The 20,360-nt window shown below is 38.3% G+C and overlaps 1 protein-coding gene across 1 annotated transcript; it reads left to right on the top strand.

Moving 5' to 3' along the window:
• Nucleotides 1-9,862: 9,862 nt before the first annotated feature.
• Nucleotides 9,863-18,632, top strand: LOC147860580 (uncharacterized). The gene is made up of 10 exons (XM_087324251.1): nt 9,863-10,592; nt 12,080-12,200; nt 13,009-13,094; nt 14,567-15,008; nt 15,108-15,208; nt 15,623-15,689; nt 16,475-16,702; nt 16,821-17,330; nt 17,409-17,481; nt 17,850-18,632. Exons 1-10 carry the CDS (start codon nt 9,943-9,945, stop codon nt 18,344-18,346), a joined length of 2,775 nt encoding a protein of 924 aa, XP_087180377.1. The 5' UTR covers nt 9,863-9,942; the 3' UTR covers nt 18,347-18,632.
• Nucleotides 18,633-20,360: the final 1,728 nt, after the last annotated feature.

Below are 20,360 nucleotides of genomic sequence, written 5' to 3'. Positions count from 1 at the left end.
TAGGCTTGAACATTATAATAACTATGGGGGAAATATATTCATGTATAGAAGGCCAAGATGTCAATAAATGTGCATAAACAAATCTACATAAAATTAATAGATGCAATAGATTTAATTACATTTTTAATGTAGGACAAATTAATAGATGCAATGTATTTTATCGCATGGCTAGCTTAGTTCAAATTACTTGACAAACTTATAGATGAAGAAAGTTTCCAGCTTCAAATATACTAAAAGAACTTATTTTAAATTATCATAGTAGTGACGATGCACCAATTATGATAAATGTGAATCTACACAATTGCATAAAAAACATTGCTCATGCATAGTTTGTTTAGTAATATTGATCCACCTCTTATATATTTCATGAAATATTTACACTTGTTTGACAACATAAATGATCTTAACATAAGTTGCAAATATTAGAACTTTATCGAGACCATGTAGCATACATAAGGAGAAGAGTTGAATGCATAGGTGAATGTCACCTTTCGTATATGATATCATGTTGTTTACGGTGTGGCACAAGTAACCAAAAGTAGCCCCAGAACTCGATCATTGGCATTCTATATAACTCAATAGACAAAAATACATCATGGACATTGAATTAATACCCACATGATTGAACATTCTATAACTTGTTGGCTAATTTGACACAAAAAAAGTGATATGGATGTTTTATGATCTAAACCATGAGAAAAGGAAAACAATAACATAAGATTGACAAACTATTGAGAGACAAGCTCAACATGAGCCGGATTGGCTAAAGGTTGGTAGGCCGAACAACTGAAAAAGCCGACAGTTGAGTTAGCTGAAAAAACCGATAGATGGATCCCTAAGGATAGGCTGACGGGTTGTTAAGGCCTATATTCCTAGTCTTAGTATTAGGAATATTTTAGGAGTCAATGTCAGTAGCTAATTTATGAGCATTGAAGTACCTGTCAATATTTTTGTCAGTCCTTTAAAGACTTGTATAAAGAGTGCTTAGAGAGCACATTTTGATGTACATAGTGTCACTATTTTGAATTGACTTTTGTCTTTTGATCTCTCGGTCTCTCCCGCTCCCACGTAATGTATTTTTGTTTTCTCTGTGTTTTACCTAACTGTAACTGAGCTAATTGTCTTGGTCATAAGCTTCTGCATACATAACTCTTTACAACAACTTCCCACCATAACCATATGGGTTTCATATAATCACGCATACATACAAAAATTTGGCCATAAAGATGACTACTCCTAAACAATTATTGGCCTTGCAAAATTATTGGATTTGTCTGATCACAAATCATTGGAAAATAAAGTAAGGTTTCACTCTAAGTCTTGAACATACGAAATCTTAGGAATAGATGAATGTGTGGACTATGAAGAATACTTTAAGAAGCCATTTATTCATCATCTATATGTATCATTTTTCCGTCTCTGCTAGACATCTCCCTAAACCGTATGTAATGTTCCATTTTTCTTTATGATATGTCGTGAAAATAGTATTGATGATCTTCTTCACACACAATGTAATATGTGAGAATTCCCTTAGGAATTAGAAATATCATCCCCTCTTGAAATTGCTTAGGTAAGTACCCAACATCCCATGCCTCCTTTAGCCCATCAACCAAATCTGCCTTGATTACGTCCCAAAAAATTTCTAAAAAATCTCTTGATAACCCATCGGAGCCTGGGCAGGACGTTCTACAAATACTTGCCAAAGCATCAACCACCTCCTCCTCCAAGAGAGGCCTCACCAAATTAGCTTGTGCCGCATCTGAAATTTTATGTTGCATTCCCTCAAGCACATATTCTATCATAGTAGGTTGTTCAGGGCTATTGTAACTATTCGAAAGCAACTCATGATAGTGTGAGGGGACCGCCTCCAAGATCTTTGAAATATCCTCCGAGATAGAGCCATCTTCCTTAACCAGCTTCGGATTGTAGCTATAGTTTGTTCTAGGTTGTTTATGCATGAAAAATTGTTTATTCACCTTATCCCCATTTTTGCTCCACCATGCAACCGAACTCCTAAATAACATCGTATTTCTGGATGCAATCAAGCATTGCAACGTTTCTTTGGCAACCTCGAGGCCTGCCCTAGACCATTGGCATCGGGGATATTTCTGTAGTAGCCTTTAGGCAGCCGTTATTGATCTCCTTAAACACATTTCTTCCTCCTTAGACCTCGTAATTCTACTTTTCGTCGCCTTATGGAGATAGGTTGACGTTTCGATAATCTTCCCTCGAAGTTTATCAAGTGCGCCACATCCAACCGAATTGCTTTCCCACATACGCCTTATGTTTCTACTCACCTCCACATCCTCAAAAAGTTTTTTGCCATGGTGTAACAACTGATGCAAGGCAATGGAGATCAATCACGCTACTAAACACAATATATAAGATATTTGCTAATATACTAGCCAAGAGGGTAAAACCCTACCTGCAGGAACTAATCCATGTTGGACAAACAAGGTTCATGGAAAACAAATACATAATTGATAATGTGCTGACATTTTGGGAGGCGATTGCCTTGGCAAAGAAAACCAATCAGCACATTGCCTGTCTCATGCTTGACTTTGAGAAGGCATATGACAGAGTTTAGTGGCCTTTTTTAGATAGAGTCATGGAAAGGTTGGGTCTACCTTTAAAATGGCGATCAGCTGCGCTAGCCCTTTACAAAGGAAGTTCGAGTAGGGTGTTATTGATAGGGCATCGTGGCCCATCGATTCCATCACATAGGTCTGTTAGACAGGGGTGCCCGCTGGCCCCCTATCTTTTTTTATTTATTACAGAAGCATTCTCTTTCTTTTTGAACAGATCAGATGCAGGAATAAGAGGTTTAGCTATCCCACATGCGAGTAAGGAGTTGCTGGACTCTGAGTATGCAGACGACACTATGCTTTACTTGCAAGGGAATGATACTAATTTACAGAAGGTGAAAGGACGGATTGAGTGTTTTTGCAATGCATCAGGGGGGGGAAATTAACTGGAACAAAAGTAGAGGATTCTGGGTAAGTTCAAACCCACGACCGTTATGGTGTCCCAACGTTGATTTTCAATGGGTCCCCAATGGCATGGCTGTTAAGTATTTGGGCTTTTTGGTGGGAGTTGAGACACCAAAAAATTAGCAACTTGAGCAGGTCAAAGACAAAATTAGAAAAAAGCTTCGGTTGTGGGCATCAGTAAAGCTCTCCCTTGCTAGTAGGGTTGTGGTGGTGAACCATATTTTGCTGGCCATCATGTGGCATTCATTGGCATGTTGGATGTTAGACAAAGCCTGCATAAAAAATATTAAGGCAATGGTGAGAGGCTTCTTGTGGTCAGGTAGAGACAATGAAAAGGCATCAGCTAAAGTGGCGTGGGGTTGTTTAGTTAAGACAAAGAATGAGGGAGGACTTGGACTGGTGGATCCGGTTCACCAAAGTAAGGCTCTACTTGGTAAGCTTTTAGTGCGAAATTTGCAACCCGGACCAGAATTGTGGAAGGTGCTCCTTAGGAATAGAGTTTACCTTTGGTGTCCCAGGAATGGTGGTCCTTGGCAGGCAAATACATGGTGGTTGTTCAGCCCAGCTCTAAAGTTGAAAGAATCGGCTAGCATGGAGGATAGAGTGGTTCACGCCATAATGAAGGCATGGTCAAGTTTAAGAGAAGGGTTAGTCTTAATGCAACCGAAAACACTGGATGAACAGCTACGACAACCATTGTTTTGGAACCCTAGGATTAGAAGTGAAGATGGTAAGATGCTTGGACAACAAAAGTACTTGCCTTGGGGGAAGATGCTAGGGTACAAGATTCGGTCGGTACACGATTGGGAGGTTTTCAGCATGAAGAGGCGGACAGGTCAGATTGTTAATTGTAGGATTACTGGAAGACTAGCGAAGGTAACCCAACTGATAGATGGGGTTGTTGATGGATTGGATAAGTTGACTGCGGAAGAGACAGTTTGGTCGGGCTGGTTTGTAGGTGAGGGCGACGCACAACTTATCTGTGGTAGGTGCTCAACTAGCGAGGATCGTTTGTGGGGTAACCGAAGTTCTTTGACAGATGATGGTAGGTGGATGGCAGTGCGGGTGACAATGTTGGAGGGTAAGTGGTGGCAATTGAACCCAAACCCTAAGACACTGGATCATGATTGTAAAATATGGCTTTACGATAATAAGCCCTTATATGATTTGGAGTGGGACCCATTGGAGGTTTGGTGGTAGACACCAGGAACAAAAAACTTGAAAAAGTTTTTTGAATACAATACCAAGCTAGGAAGAAGAATCGTTGGCTCCAAAATCGTGGATGCTAGAATGATTCGCAACAGCTGGAAGGATAAAGGCATTTCAGACGACGATTTAAAGTTGTTTTCGAGGAGACTATGGGCATTGGATATGCTAGAAAAAATTAAGGCTTGGTGGTGGCTTCTTAGCCACAAGGCGGTGTCGTGCCTTTCGGCGCCGGATCGTTGCGTGAGTCAGGTGGGAACCACTGAGGTTTTGGACTAGGAGAAAGAAGAATATGAGATGAGGCTAGTAATGAATAGATTATTAGAAAGAGAGATAGAAATTTCGTGAATCCCACGAGTGTATTGTATTCGATTAATCAATATTTAGATAAGAATATGTATTTAGATTGAAAGAAAGATATAAGAAACTTGTGAATCCCACAAGTATAGATTATATTATTTTCGTGAATCCCACGATTATTGGAGATCGGGTGTGGTTGCTACGACGACACATCAAGACTACTCGCCCATGTGAGAAGTTGGATTATCGGCGATTAGGTCATCGACTTCCATCTAGTTTTAATATTGGAGATCGGGTGTGGTTGCTACGACGACACATCAAGACTACTCGCCCATGTGAGAAGTTGGATTATCGGCGATTAGGTCCTTTCCGTATTATTGGAAAGATTAATGATGTTGCTTTTCGTCTCGATCTACCTCCTCAACTTCGGATACATCCGGTGTTTCATAGTTCTCTCTTCGAACCCTACCACGAGAGCACCATCCCAGAACGTCTTATCCAACCTCCACCCCCAATCGAGCTTGAAGATGGGCCGGAGTACGAGGTTGCCGCCATTCTTGATTCCAAGATTGTTCGCAACAAGCTCTACTATCTAGTCGATTGGCTAGGCTATAGTCCCAGCGAACGTACTTGGGAACCGATCGAGAATGTAACCAATGCTCGTGCTCTTCTTGAAGACTTCCATCGTCAATATCCACACAAACCGGGTCCTCAATCAAAGACGACCCGTGACACTCGTCGTTTTAACGAGAATGTAACCAATGCTCGTGCTCTTCTTGAAGACTTCCATCGTCAATATCCACACAAACCGGGTCCTCAATCAAAGACGACCCGTGACACTCGTCGTTTTAAAGGGGGGATAGTGTCATGATATGGCATGACTCGAACCCATGACCTTAGGTTATATGGGTCGAGCTCTTGACCATTAGACCATCTATTGTAATACGTAGGATATTATTTTCATTTACATTTTATTATAGGAAATTAGTGTATATTCCAGATTTCTCTGGAACATTCTAGAAGCTTCAGGATTACTCCTGAAAACACTATAAAAGAGGGCACTAGGCATTATGTTGAACCAAATTGGTTCAACGCCAGTCTTAAGCCTTTTAGCCACCGTTGTATATTCTCTTCATATAATAAATATCTTTCTTATCATCACTCTCACTCTCTCTCTCTCTCTCTCTCTTTCTCTCTGTCTCGCTCACTTCTTCCTTCTCTCGAAGAAGTTCCACACCTCTCATAGTACTAATCCTTCGTTTAGTACTAATTCCTTCTCTGTCTCAGTACTGTTCATGACAGGGTCCTTTGAAGAAGCTTTACAAGAGGCATATGACTACGAGAGATCGAAGGGACGAGATCGATGCGAGTTTGATGAATGGGTGGCATCGGAGAAGACCCACCAAAGTGCAACACAAGCATTCCTAGAGTTCGAGCATCGTCTTGCTCGACTCTCGGAGCGGGAACAACGATTGGTGGGGGAGGATAAAGTCCTAATGTTCGTAAAATCGATCGATCGAAAAGAAAGGATGGACATCGGGATCGAACTCGAAGACGATGACGGTGCGAATGGTCTTATCGAAGATTGGGCCGAAGTCCAAAGGGTATGCCGGAGACATGATGAGAGGAAGATGAGAATCTTGTCAACGACATGGCCGATGAAGGATGGTCGATTGAAGACAAACGATGGAGCCGATATGAAGGCCGAAATACAACATGATGGTGCGACGGAAGAGGGTGTAAAACAAGCTACCCTCTTTTCTTGCGAAAGAACGACGACCAAGGATAAGGTCGATGACTTGAGAGTGGCGAACACCACTTCAAGAACGGAAGAAGGTTTCAGAATACAAGTGTCCGAAACATCGGGTGAAAAAGGGGTAAGCATAATTGATGCAGTGAAAGAGAGCAAGGAGGACTTGATTGAGGAGGTCACCACGAAAGATGACATCGAATCGAAGGTGGCTATGGACAAATCAACGATGGATGGCCATATCGAGACTTCCCCACCCCTGATTCCAGAGACTCCGGCGGTTGCGTTCGAAAGGCAACGTGAGACCGAAGAGACGGAAGGTGGCGGAGAGAAAACAAAGGTCGAAGCCGATGCGTATGACGGAGAGATAGCCGAGAATATGGCTATGGGTGAAACAACGGAGGATGATAATACCGAGGATTCCTACCCACTAATTCTAGAGACTTCGGCGGTTGTGTCAGAGAACCAACGTGAGACCGGAGAGACGGGAGGTGGCAGTAAGGAAGGTAAAGTCGGAAGCCGGTTCGGATGGAAGATGATCTGTCTGAAATTCCGATGTAAACAAAAGCACGACAACGCGAAGGTCGGGTCTACGATGGGAGAAGCATGTAATACGGAGCACGCGCTACGACACCAAAAGAAGCACACGCTACAGCGCAAAAAGAAGCACGCGCTACGGTGCAAAAAGAAGCATGCACTACGGGGTAATACAACGCATGCACTACGATGGAATACGAAGCATGCGCTACGGCCTAATACGACGCATGCGCAACATCGAGGAATAAAGCATGCATTAAAGCCGCACAAGGACCTAACAGCGAGCGCATATTCAGAGATCGACATCGACGCGTGGGTAGAACCTACGAAAGACAAGCGTAGAGTGGAGAGAGACAACACACCGAGATGCTCAAGAGGACCACAAGGGACCATGACAACCACTCATGGCAAAGCAAAGAGTGAACGAAGACTATGGTGGATTGGATGGCAACAATGGTTCGGGTGGAAAGAATGGATGTGCTCAAAATGGAGAGACAAAGCTGACATAGCAAGAGAAACGAAGGGTACAACAAGTAACGAAGAATTACGAGGGCCGGTAACCGGAGACCGGACAGAGCTGGCAACTGAACTGAACCGGAAACCGGGCGGAGTCGGCAACCAAAAACCGGAGACCGAACGGGGCCGGCAACAAAAAATGACCGGTGACGAAACCAACCATGCGGAGAACGGACGGACGAGACTAACAATCACCGGCAACTTCGACACATACCGGAGGATGTGCAGGTTCGGAGGGGGCGAGTGTCGTAGTGTATTTCGTACACTACGTGAAAAAGTAAAAATAATATAACCGATTTAATTACATATAAATAAATAAAATAAGAATATCAAAATATTTATCACGTGCATAGGGCAAGATTCAAACCCTATACCTCCACATAACCGAACCTCAACTTTACCATTATGCTACCTTATCTTTAGTATTCTACAAATAGATTTAATAACTATAAGTCCTTTATTTGTGCCTACCTTTATTAAAAGGTAAATCGTGCATTTTTAGAGCGTGTGAATATTTTATAGAAAAAACGCAAGCAACTAAAAAGTGACTCATGCACATCTAGCGTGCATGAGCACTATATTTAGCAAATAAAAGCAAGGATTAGAAAAGCATCACATGCACATTTAGTGTGCATGAACATATTAGAAAAAAAGCATGTAGCTATGCTTAGTCTCTCCCATCACTATATAAGGATGGGGAGCACATTGTAGTTTTTGTTGATTATTTTTCTATAATGATCAATCAATCTAAAATATTCGTGGGATTCACGAATTTGCTAAAATAATTCTCTCTTACTACCTAAATATTGACTAAATATACTAAACTCGTGGGATTCACGAGATTCTTATCTTATAACTCTTTATACCTATTCTTTACTAGCCTTATTTGTATTTTTCTTTCTCCTAGTCCAAAACCTCGGCGGTTCCCACCCGACTCACGCAACGATCCGGAGCCGAAAGGCACGACAGCGGTACCTGTAGGCGAGTGGTTGAGCTCTCGAGGCTAGCTATAAGTTATGTGGACAGGCTTTGGAATCAATCTCTCACTGTTTTTGGAATTGTACAGAGGCGATTAGCATTTGGAGTAGAAGCCTTCAAATCGTGGCAGCTTGTGGTGTGAAAGGGAACATTGTGTGGCACTCAATACAAGGGTTGTCCTTAAAAGGGTAAAGCTGGGGTGAACGGTTAAACCCACAAGGACATGGATTTATAGTGTAGGGCGGTAGCGTGTTCCAATGTGATGGGGTGAGACCAAGCACAAATTCTGAAATTTTTGAGGAGATTTGGCTTATGGTGGTCTGTTTGACGGCCTGGCACATCTGGATCAGGCGTTGTAAGGTGGTTTTTCAGCAGCAAAAGATCTCATGCGGGGAGATGATGTTAAATATCTGGTTTGATCTTGTGGCTTGGTTGCTCAGTCGGTATGATTCGATTCAAGGGGATTCGGAAGAAGCAGAAAGGGCAAGGTCAAAGTTCTTGCTGAAATGGAGTAGCTCTCCCATGCTAGTCAAATCTTCATTGAGGCCTAAGTGGAATTGTCAAGCACCTAGGTGCCTGTTTCCACCAATGGCTCCCAATATTGTACATGGGTTGTAATTATGTATGTATAGTTGACACAAACGTGTGTCAGGGAGTTGTAGAGTCGGGGTAAAATAGGGTTTAATTCAATTTTGCTTGAGTCAAGGATCCGTTGAGTTTTTTTTTGTTGTTTTTGGTTAATAGTTTTGGAGTTGTTTCTCCAAGTTGTATATGTTGATCCCATTGTGGATTTGGATAAACTTTGTTGTATTCTATTTGCTAACTAATGCGAAGTAGTGGTTTTTTTGGAAAAAAAAAATGTGAGAATTCCCTATAACTCTCATAAATTCTCCAAACTTTTTCTTGTATTATGTGAGAATTAGAGGTCTACTTTCATAAATTCACCAAACTTTTTTTTTGTAATGTGTGAGAATCAAAGGTTTGCTTTCATAGTTTCCACACAAACTATTTTTTGTAATATGTGAGAATCAGAGGTCTGCTTTCATAAATTCGCCAAACTTTTTTCTGTAATATTTAAGAAATCAGAGGTTTACTTTCATAAATTCCCCAAGCTTTTTTTTATTAATGTGTGAATAAGAGGTCTATTAATTGTCGACAACCATGGCTTAACGGTTTGGACGGTTCGGTTCGGTTTTAACAATTAGAAACTGCATTTAAACGGTTTATTATTATTTTTAAAATTCTAAAAAATAGCTTTTAAATAATCTTTTCATTTTCAGCCTTATTCGCAGACCTTAGAAAAATCTTTAAATTTTTAAATAATGAAATATTTTAAATTTAAAACCAAAACAGAACCACGAAATTGCGGTTTTAACGGTTTCGTGGTTCGGTTCGGTTCAGGTTTGAAATTTTTTTAACGGTTCGGTTTTGACCCTCTCAAACCGAACCGAACCTGTCATCAATTCCACACAAACTTTTTTATGTAGTATTTGAGAAATCAGAGGTCTACTTTCATAAATTTCCCAAACTTTTGAATCCTCGGATGGATAAGGAACAGCTGCAACAGAAGCAGAAGCAGAAGCAGAAGCAGAATCGATCAAGCTATGCGTGCAAGAAGCCATGGCTTCTGTGTGAGAAGAGGCAGAGAAGGATGATTCCCCATCCATGGCATCTCTCCTTCACCTCTCCTGCGCTTCCTTTCTTCCTCATTCCCATCGATTTCGATATCCACAGAACCACCCGCGGAGCTCGATTCTCTTCCCTCTATTGTGCAGCAAATCCTTCTACAATACTCCAAACCTTCCTCCTTATCATCGCGGAACGTTATTTAATCAAAAGTCTATCCTTGCCAAAAGTAAAGGAGGAGGAGAGAAAGCAGGAGAAGGAGAAGACGAATTCATCCATAGTGAAGAAAGAGAAGAGGAATTCATTGCAGAAAAAGAAGAAGAAGAAGAAGGGGATAAAGGACAGACAAAACATGAAGAAGAAGACGTTCTTGAAGAAAACGGAAGAGGTCAAGATCACGCCCATGGCCAAGAAGAAGGAGAAAACGATGATGACTCGTTTGATGATGATGGCAGTGGTGAAGAAATCTTCACTTCTGGCTGTGGCATAACAAAAAGAAGAAGAAGAAGAAGAAGAAGAGAAAGAGGAACATGTGAACATGTTGTTGCAGAATGCCGTGTGGAAACCATTTCTTGGAGGGAGCGCCTTGTTATAGCGAGCATTTTGATAGAAGCACCTCCGCATACAGTCTGGAAAGTCTTGACTGATTATGAGAAGCTCAGCGATTTCATCCCTAACTTGGTCTATAGGTAAGCCATCGGTATCACACAGAAAATTTCTTTCTCGTCGCTTATTTCTACAAAAATAAAAAAATGCTTGTTTCTTTTTTAACTTTTTAAGATATATTTCTAATATTTTTTTCCCCAAACCTGGCAAATAGTTAAGCTGTTCTTGTTATCACTTGCATTTTTTTTTCTCAGTTTTGTTGAAGGCTTGTTTTTCCATCTAGAAGTTTTTTTTCCTTTCGCAATAAGAACAATTGCTGTTGGATGAGCTTGCAATGGAGGAAAATATATGTTTCTTACCATCAAGTTCCTTATTGTTTACTATGTTTGAGCTGTTTTCTATTAGAAGCTCCCTTATTATTGAATCTGGACGAGGTTGCTATGGAGGACACATGCTTTGAATATTTGAAGTTCTTCTTTACTCACAATATTGGGCTGTTTTTCAGTCAGAGTCTCCACTTCTACAACAGTCTTTATCTCATTAGTGTTGTGTACAAGCGATACTGCATTCAAATGCCCTCTTTTGATCCCATTTTTTATTCCTTTATTGACACATGGCAAACTAAAATGACGACTATTATGCTTTCTTCTTCGCACTGAGATAATATTTGGACTCTACAGATAAGAGAAAGAAATAAAGACATATTGATATGTAATAGAGGTCAAAATTGTTCAATTTGATTGATCCAAATTAACTTTTTTTCTGAGAATTCTTCCTATCCTTTATGTCAAAATCAATCTAATAGAACTAAAAATCTATCTTTTGCAAATAAGTTATCTCGTAACTGAGCAAATCTGCTAGTGATTAAACTAAGAACAATTGTATATTTATTCCTACAGAGGATCGGATTCCTACTTCTGTTGGTGAGGCAGAACATGCGTAGCTCAGAAGTGGTTGTGCATGTAATACACTTGTTTTTTTCAGGGTTTAGGGGAAGAGAGGTTCAGTAGAACTATACAGATGTACTCATGTTATGATAAATGCAATACACTTGTTTTTTTTCAGGGGATGGGAAAGAGAGATTGAGTAGAACTATGCAAATGTACTCATGCTATGATAAAGGCATGGTTCACTTTCTTTTGCATATATTGTTTCATTTGCTGTAGAAACCCCTTGTCCATGCTATAAATCCACTCATGTGATGACAAATTCATGTTTTTCTTTTGTTTTACAATGCTCGGACCCTGAGTATCTTGTGTCATTTGTCCATATTATTGACACATTCATGTTATGATAAAGTCATAGTGGGTGCTTTCTTTTTACGATCCTCGGATCCAGAGTATCTTGTTTCATTTTTTGTCATAGTTAGAATACCCCTTGTCCATATTATAGATGCAGTCATGTGATGATAAATCCATGGTTTGCGTTCATTTTACAATGATCAGATCCTGAGTATCTTGTTTCATATGCTGCTGTAGTTACAGACATACTCATGTTACAATAAAACCATGGTTTGCTTTCTTTTTACAATGATCTGATCTTGAGTATCTTGTTTCATTTGTTGCTGTAGTCAGAAGATCCCTTGTCCATATCCTGGGCACATATGGTTGCTACAACAAGGAGTACAGCGAACTATGTATTGGAATATTGAAGCTCATGTGATATTGGATTTAAAAGAGTATCCTGACATGGTAATGTTTATTTTTTATTTCTCAGTTCTTGTGACCCTACCTTTGTAGATAGGGAAACGTGTCAAACATACTCTTCATGTCTAGGGTAATATCAACAATACCTGCCATATTTTCAATATTGGCAATGGCTATTCTTGGTCAAAAATATAGCCATTACATTCATTTCTTCTTAAATTCAGTGCCTACTAAAGATAAATTCCCCTTTTTTACTGAGGGTTCTTAATAGTCTAACTAAGATATTTTTAATATCATATGGGATATTCTTATGTGTTGTCGGGTCATATGATGGTATCTTAATTTGAATGCCCAATATTTTGAATAACATGCTTATTATTTTTTAATATTGTGATCAGAGTAGGAAATATAAATTTGGATGCTTATTATTCTCAATAACATGCTGAATATTTTAATTTATATTTTGATCCAACCATGCAATTTAGTAAGAAGTTTATTGCAATTAGGATGCCTATTATTTTAATTGAGGATGCTTATAAGTTATTAGGAACCAATATAGACGAGAAACCCAAGTTCATTAGGTGCTGATTTTTAAGAGAAACTTAACTTTATGACCAAGAGTAGATATGATATTGTTGAAAATACGAGGTGTATTGTTGATATTGCCCTATACATAAGGGGTATGTTGATTATATTTTCCCTGATAAATTTTAGAGGAGGCTGATATAATCATGTATGTTCTGCATAAAATGAGGTGTATTGTTGATATTGGTCTCTACATAAGGGGTATGTTGAGTATATTTTCCCCAGAATTAATTAGTTGTTTTTTGGTTATTCCTGATCATGGTTGCAGGAGACTGGTAGTGAACTTCACTTCTCTATGGTAGACGGAGACTTCAAGCGTTATCATGGAAAATGGTACCTGCGAACTGGTCCAAGGTGCAGCATTTTGACAACTTTTGGATTTTTCTACCGCGTTTAATAATTAACAAAATTAGTGATCAGTGTGTTGGAACCAGTTATGAATGAGGAGATATACAGAGAGCAAGAAAGAAAATGAAATAGATAGATTGAGAGGAATTGGGAGTGAGAAAGAGAGATAGAGAGATAATAGAATTCAAGAAATGGATAGATAGGTAGTGTTGAAAAATCAAGAGATTGTTCAGGTGATATAAGTAGAGTAGTGAAAACCTAACCCTAAATATTCAAATCCTCAAATACAACTTACAATAATAGAGTCTTAAGCTCTTCTTGAACCCGTTGATCGGTTTACCTTTTTCTTTCCCCCTTAAAATTGGCTTGAGAGTCTAGATATACCTCTTAAAAGACTCTTTGCATGTAATTTACCTGCTGCCACATATACTGCCAGATCGCATGCATGCCAAGTACCATGGCAAACCTTCCAAATTTTGTCTATTGATCTTTCAATAGACTTTACAATGGTTCAATGTGGATGTATAATACAAATTCAATATCCAATGCTTGTATCGCACATTGGAGATTGAAATCTTTGCACGTATGGAGCCAAACTATCTTCAAGTCAAATATTTGTTTTTTAATTAGAATTTCTGTTCGTGAAGTAAATACTTCACGACACCACTAAATGTACCTAATCCCAGGGCACATTCGTGTTTTCATTGAGTTTGACAACATTAGTTGGTATTATTACATTGTCTTCTCAGCGGTTGTATATATTACTCTTGTAATATCCTAAGAACTAGATCGCAGGGTAATTCACAGGGTAATTCAAATGTATTTTTCGTTCAGTTAATATAGGGGGATAAATCCCTGATCCTCTAATAGAAACCCCTGCCCTTAATTAGAGCAAGCAGTTGTAATATTGAGTATTTTCTTGTTGGACATTGATCATCCTCATCCCTCGTATTCTTGGAAAGAGGAAAGACCAAAGGAGAGTCATTGTTTAAGATATTGCGGGTGGTTATATACTTGAAATTTACCATCAGTTTCAGCGTTAGATTCTGTCAAGACACTAAGGTAATCAAATATATAGAATTAAGACTGATTTGGAATAACAAAGGCCTATTTTTTTATATTGTTGAGATTGGATCTGAAGTATGCTTTTGGAGTTGTAAGCAAACAATGGTATCTCTTTCCAGCTCAAAAGCAGAGTACAAGACTCATCAAAGCAATTGTGGTTAAGACCATTTTTCCTCTGTCTTCGCATCTCCTGTGTACCTCTCTATCATTTTCTGGTGATCATTTAATGTAACAGAAATACCATCCCGTTTTAAGGATTTATCAACATACTTTATGCATATTATAGACATGTTGTATATAATTTCTAGCAATATAATTATGCTTCCATGGTTGTCATAAATGATAACATCTTGATTTAAAGCTCATAAATTCTGGAAAATATGTCGCTTAGAATTACATATTAATTTTTTCAGGCCTGGAACAACCATGTTGCACTATGAAGTCAATGTTGTACCAAAGCTTTTCTTTCCTGCGACTTTTGTGGAAAACGTTATCAAAGAAGATCTACCAAAAAATCTATCTGCAATAGCAAAGCGTGCAGAAATAGAAGCTGAAGGTGACAGTAAAGCGGTAGGTGTTCTTAGGAGGTTGAAAGCTTCAAATGAAGAATCAGCTGAAAACTGCTCTGTATCTACATCATCACCAGAAAATGATCACATCAACAAAAGAAATTCTTTCGCAATCACGAAAATGAAGATGGATGATGGTAGGGTTATTGGTTTTTCATCCAAAAAATCTAATGACATTATCAATTTGGGTGCACCTTACTTTTGGAGTGGCTTTGGACGAACTTGCCAGCTAAATCAACAACGCTTTATTGATGAGATACATTTCAGACGCTTGGATAACCTACTTGTAAGTTGAATACTGTTATATTTTTTTATATTCCATATAATTGTTGAACTTCATAATGTTGTTGACCATTTTATTCACTTGTTTTTGAGGGTAGTGCAGGAAAATGGTGTTGTTCATAGACAAGTTGTTGCAACTGTCACAGTCAAGGCCCCTTCAAAAGATGTGTGGGCTGTCCTCACTGCATATGAAGATCTTCCAGAGTAATTTTTAATGACATTTACTGCTATCAATGTGGTTTAGATCGAATGCTCTGTCAATTGTGCTACATTCAAGTGGAAAAGACCATTAGGTAGATTATAATGCCGGTGCAAGTAAAATGATATAGATAATCTGGTCAAAATATAAGACCTATTCTTCCAATGGCATACCATACTCTAAAGAATCATGACTTGAGCCCTGCACCTTTTATCTGTAAATGAGGAAGAATACAGTATAAGGTGCTTCACCATCCCATAGATAGCACCATTGTTAGTAATTCAACTTGTAGTCATCTCGAATGACTCTGTCCATGTTATGTGTGTCTTTGTGCATACATCCCATGAAGTGCATGTATGACCTTTCATTGAGATAATTGCATGCAAATGTTCTTATTTAATATTATCTTTTCTTGTTAGGTTCATTCCCAATCTAACCAAAAGTGTGGTGCTTTCTCGAGACAAAGAAAGCGTGAGGATTCTTCAGGTGTCTCCTTTACCGAATTAATAATTTGTGTGTTTTTCAAGTCTATCTTGACTGAGGTTTTTCTACATCTCGATGATAAGGCTTGAATTTCCAGAACATAATCAATTCTACAAATATACATGGATTTCATTCTCACAAACCAATTAACACCATCTACAACTTCCCACTTAATATGGGAAGCGTAGAGAATATTAGAGAGCTAAACCAAACATCTTACGTTGTGTGGGTTAATGGATTAGGTTTGTCATCAGCCCTAATATATTTATGCTTTCATTTATTTAATCATTCTGGAACTTGATCATGCCTAAATATAAGTTTTGGGGTAAACGACCTGTATTTGGTTGGTTCTATATGGAGGATGATAGAATTAGAAATGTCTAATAAGTGAAGAATGTTTATCAATGATCTTTTATTCTTTTACATTTGATGGGAAAATATTCATTTTTCAAAAGTTACAGATGCCCTTTTATCATTGATTTGGCTAATTTCAATGGGCCTGAGGTCTGACCTGCGGTGTAAATACCTCGCTTCTTTGATATCTTGAATCTCAACTATGTTAAAAGTCAAAGCCCTCTTTGGGAATTACATCCTGTTCTTCCTAGATGGATGTAAATTGAGAGTGACACTTAATTGGATTTCCCAAGCTTTACTTTGTCTTTGTATTTTTCTAAAACAAAGATCCTTATAGAGGCAATTCAACATAATTGACAAGAGGACTTTATCTTATAACGCATGTAGTGGCGTCTCGGACTTGTGACCTTTATGTTGGGCTTTTGTCCACTCAGGAGGGCTGCAAATGTCTTTTGTATGTGATACTTCATGCTCGAGTTGTCCTTGATTTGTTGGAACGACCACAACATGAGATTGTTTTCAACCAAGTAGAAGGAGATTTTGAATCATTTGAAGGGAATTGGGTGCTCAATCAGTTTGGGAGTCGACACACAGTATTGAAGTACACAGTTGATATGAGAATTCGCAAAGATTGTGTTCTCTCTGAATCAATAGTTGAGGAGGTAAACATCTTAATTCCAGGTTTTCCACTATATCATTGAACTTCAAATTTTCAATATTAATACCAGTTCAACCTGTATTGGATTCAACATGCTTCTGTACAATTGTTTTTGAGAACAGGTCATATATGAAGATCTTCCTTCAAATCTGTGCGCTATACGTGACAGAGCAGAGAATTTAACAACTGTTGAGAATTCTTCTGGTATATGTCTAGGTGAGGCTACGCTTGACTTTGATACAGTGGATGATACTCAACAAACAGAAGGTGTCAAAGACAGTATTGTACCTACTAAACCAGAGATAATTCACAATACTGTGGATTGTCTGAATGGTGGAAAATCAAAGGCTGCCCGATCAAAACCGAGGAAGAAGCGTATACATGATAAAAGATTGGTGACTGATTTTGGATCCTTGGAAAAGGAAATCAGAAGTTTCATTGCAGCTTATGGGACTGAAGGTGTTATGCCATTAAGAAGGCATATGCGTCAGCATGGCCGTAGTGACCTAGAGAAAGCTGTAACTGCCATGGGTGGTTTCCGAACTGTTGCATTGAGAATGAAACTGTCACTGGCATATAAAGAAAGGAAGCCTGATGGCTACTGGGATGATGTGCAAAATTTGCGAAATGAGGTAACTGCCAATGAAAGAACTTACTTTTAATATAAAGGAATTACTTTCAGTTTACGAGAGGTTTTGTTGATTGTGTAGATCATAGCTGTTCAAAAGGAGCTTGGAGGAGACCCTAATGTATTGCCAAGCCGTCTATCGATAGAGAAACTAGGTATTTCCATGAAATACAGTATCTTGGATTTTTTCTTATCGGCATTCAAGTTCAGTTATAACAGAAATATTTAAATGATCAGTACATGGCAGTGAACTTTGTAATGCAATTAATACAATACCTTTTAAGTGTGTGTGTTTGATAGAGCAGACAAACATAGCTTAGCTGGTACCAGTGGAGACTAGAAAATTGTATGTTCGTCCCTTACATTCTGCAATCATGTAGTAAAGTAGTGCAACTTTTGGGATTTGAAAGGGTTTAGGGTTTTAGGGACAGCTCTAATACAGCTGAAAATAGCCTGCCACTAGGGTAGAGCCACAATATATAAGACAAAGCAAAAGACAGAAAATGAGAGATGTTTTACACAGGTCACTACCATATAGCACGTGCTTTGGAGAAATGGGGAGGTGCTAAAGAAACTGCAAAAATTCTGGGCCTTAAGACACAAAGAATGCAAAATCGAGAACAGCAACTTAAGAAGAAAGCAACATTACACAAATTGGAGTCGTCTTCAATTTTAGATTTAGGTACAAAGATGAAGGAAAATGAATGGCGATTGAATGGAAATGTTGTTAAGGATCCGTCTATTACACAATCAAAAAGAGATTGGCATGCAGCTGCAACTTATCTGAAAGAAGCCTCTTCAGATGCATCAGATTTAGGTGTTTGTTCAAGTGTTCCTAGATTTACCTCTGATGAACAACGAGGAGATGATGCATCCCTCTTAGATTGCGATGAACCTTCTCATCTGGATGATTCTGATCTTTCCTCTTCAAATGACTTAAAACAAAAAAAGATGCCTTACAAGACAAACGTTCCACAGGAATCTTCCAAATGGCTGACTTTATTTAGAGATTCTAGGTAACTCCCAAGATTTTTGCAATGTTTTGCGATGTGTACATAATTTCTCTGCATAATGTTTAGTACTGATAAACTATCCTTCCACCCTTTATATTTATAGAAAGGAAATATTGAATCATTTCAGCAATATATAGTTTAAGATAATTTGAAGTGTCACAAAGCATCTAATCTGACTGTTAAACTCATAACGCAACAGAAGAAATGTGAATGGACAACTGAAATACTCTGAAAATGAATGGAGGTCTAAATTTGGTAAGAAAATGGTAATTGTTTTGTTTGTGTCATTGTGATTCTGACACGCTGCAGCATTTTCTTGTCATTTGTTGCAAATAATGTGTTATCCATAATATTAATTTCTTTTAACATATTCTCATGGATACACCAAATTGAATCATTTTTTACTTTAAAAAAACATATTCTGGGCCTTTAGATTGCCCGTGTTTACCAATCAGTTTAATAAGTCTCAAGGAAGCTGAAAGTTGAAGCAACATGGCCAAAATGGTGCCAATGAAGCCTTTGTGAGACATAATAGTAATGTTAGGGGATAATGGAGGACAATGAACCCACAAGGTTTGGTCAAGGGTTGAACTAGTTCTATGCAACAACTCCTTGCTGTTGTCTGAATTGAAAACCTCCTGTGTAATCAAAATCCTCAAAATTCTTTAGTGGATGACGAAAAAGTTTGTCTTAATTTGTACCTTGAATTGGTCTTAACCAATTCCTTCAAATTTGTAACCTTGATTCATAAGGACACGCATCAATGAAGCGAGTGATGGACCAGATGTGATGCTTTAATGAGTGTAATTGAGTTGACTAGACCATTTAATGCTTGATTTGCAATTGGTCACTCAAAAGTTAAAAGGTAACGTGTATTTGTAGAATCAAGTACATTATTTTTTTGAATTTGAAAACACCCAATTAAATATTCCATACGCAATGCCCTAGTCAATATGATAGATACCATTTTCATTCGGTTATATACATGCATATATGCACTTAGGCTGGCTCATTTTTTCATAAAATAATGATACATTATGCTCATAAACTTCTCTCATACATCAGGGTGTTCAAAGTTAAAAGAGCGACAAAGGTTGAAACGAAAATTGTGTATTTTATATAATGCTTTGTGTTGGAGAACATTATTTGAGGATTCTGTTGTTGGATCATTAACCATTGACTTAACCATGGAGTTCTATATGCATGTGACACAGTATCTTAGAAGTCTTCTATGAAGTGAACACTTGAAACTTCTAATAAGGAGAAAGAGCTTTAAAAAATGAATCAAAGATGTCGTACCTAAAACTTTTATTTTAAAGCTTTCTTGCTATCCAAGGGATCGAAAGATACCATACTTGTACATTTGGTTTTCCCTATTCTAGCATCTCGTGTGTAAGAATCACTATATTTCCCCAAACTTGTATCCCTTTTTTTAGTGGACTAACGAAATTTGAAATGAAAACAATAGGTGCTCTTGTCACTTTCCTAAAGGTAAAGGCATCATGGTATTTTCAATTTTCCACAAGGGGTATAATGCAAAGTAGGGGTAATGACGATATTATCCTTGTGCAAAGCGTAATATGAGGCATCTTTGTTATTTTAAAAAAATGACAAACCATAGAAGATGTCTATATTGATTTGGTTTGAAAAGTACACTATAGTGGGCCAAGCTATTTTTCTGGTTATTGTCTCAGGAAACACTTGCCCCAAATTTATATCTTGCATCACTACATCGTGTATTTCAACTATCTCATAACTAGCTAGTAATTTGGTGAGAGAAGTTTCAACAAGGATTTCCTATTAGTAATATAGTGTAATATAGAATATGTGTCATGTGTGATGTATGTGTGAGCTTATTCCAACTTTGTTTCTAAACAACACATGGGAGAGAGAATATGTGTGCCCTGAGCATATTAACATTATCAAATGATATTGCGTATAGAAATGCATGAGTAAAGCATGTTGCACGTAGACCATTTTGCTAACATATACTCATATCATTTGAGTCTTGTTTTTTTGCA

Source organism: Azolla caroliniana, unplaced genomic scaffold (assembly GCF_043228905.1).
Source record: "Azolla caroliniana isolate FFs.n. ecotype wild unplaced genomic scaffold, voAzoCaro1.0.p SCAF_9, whole genome shotgun sequence".
In the NCBI taxonomy this organism is placed as follows: domain Eukaryota; kingdom Viridiplantae; phylum Streptophyta; class Polypodiopsida; order Salviniales; family Salviniaceae; genus Azolla; species Azolla caroliniana.
This window is presented reverse-complemented; position numbering and strand designations above follow the sequence as displayed.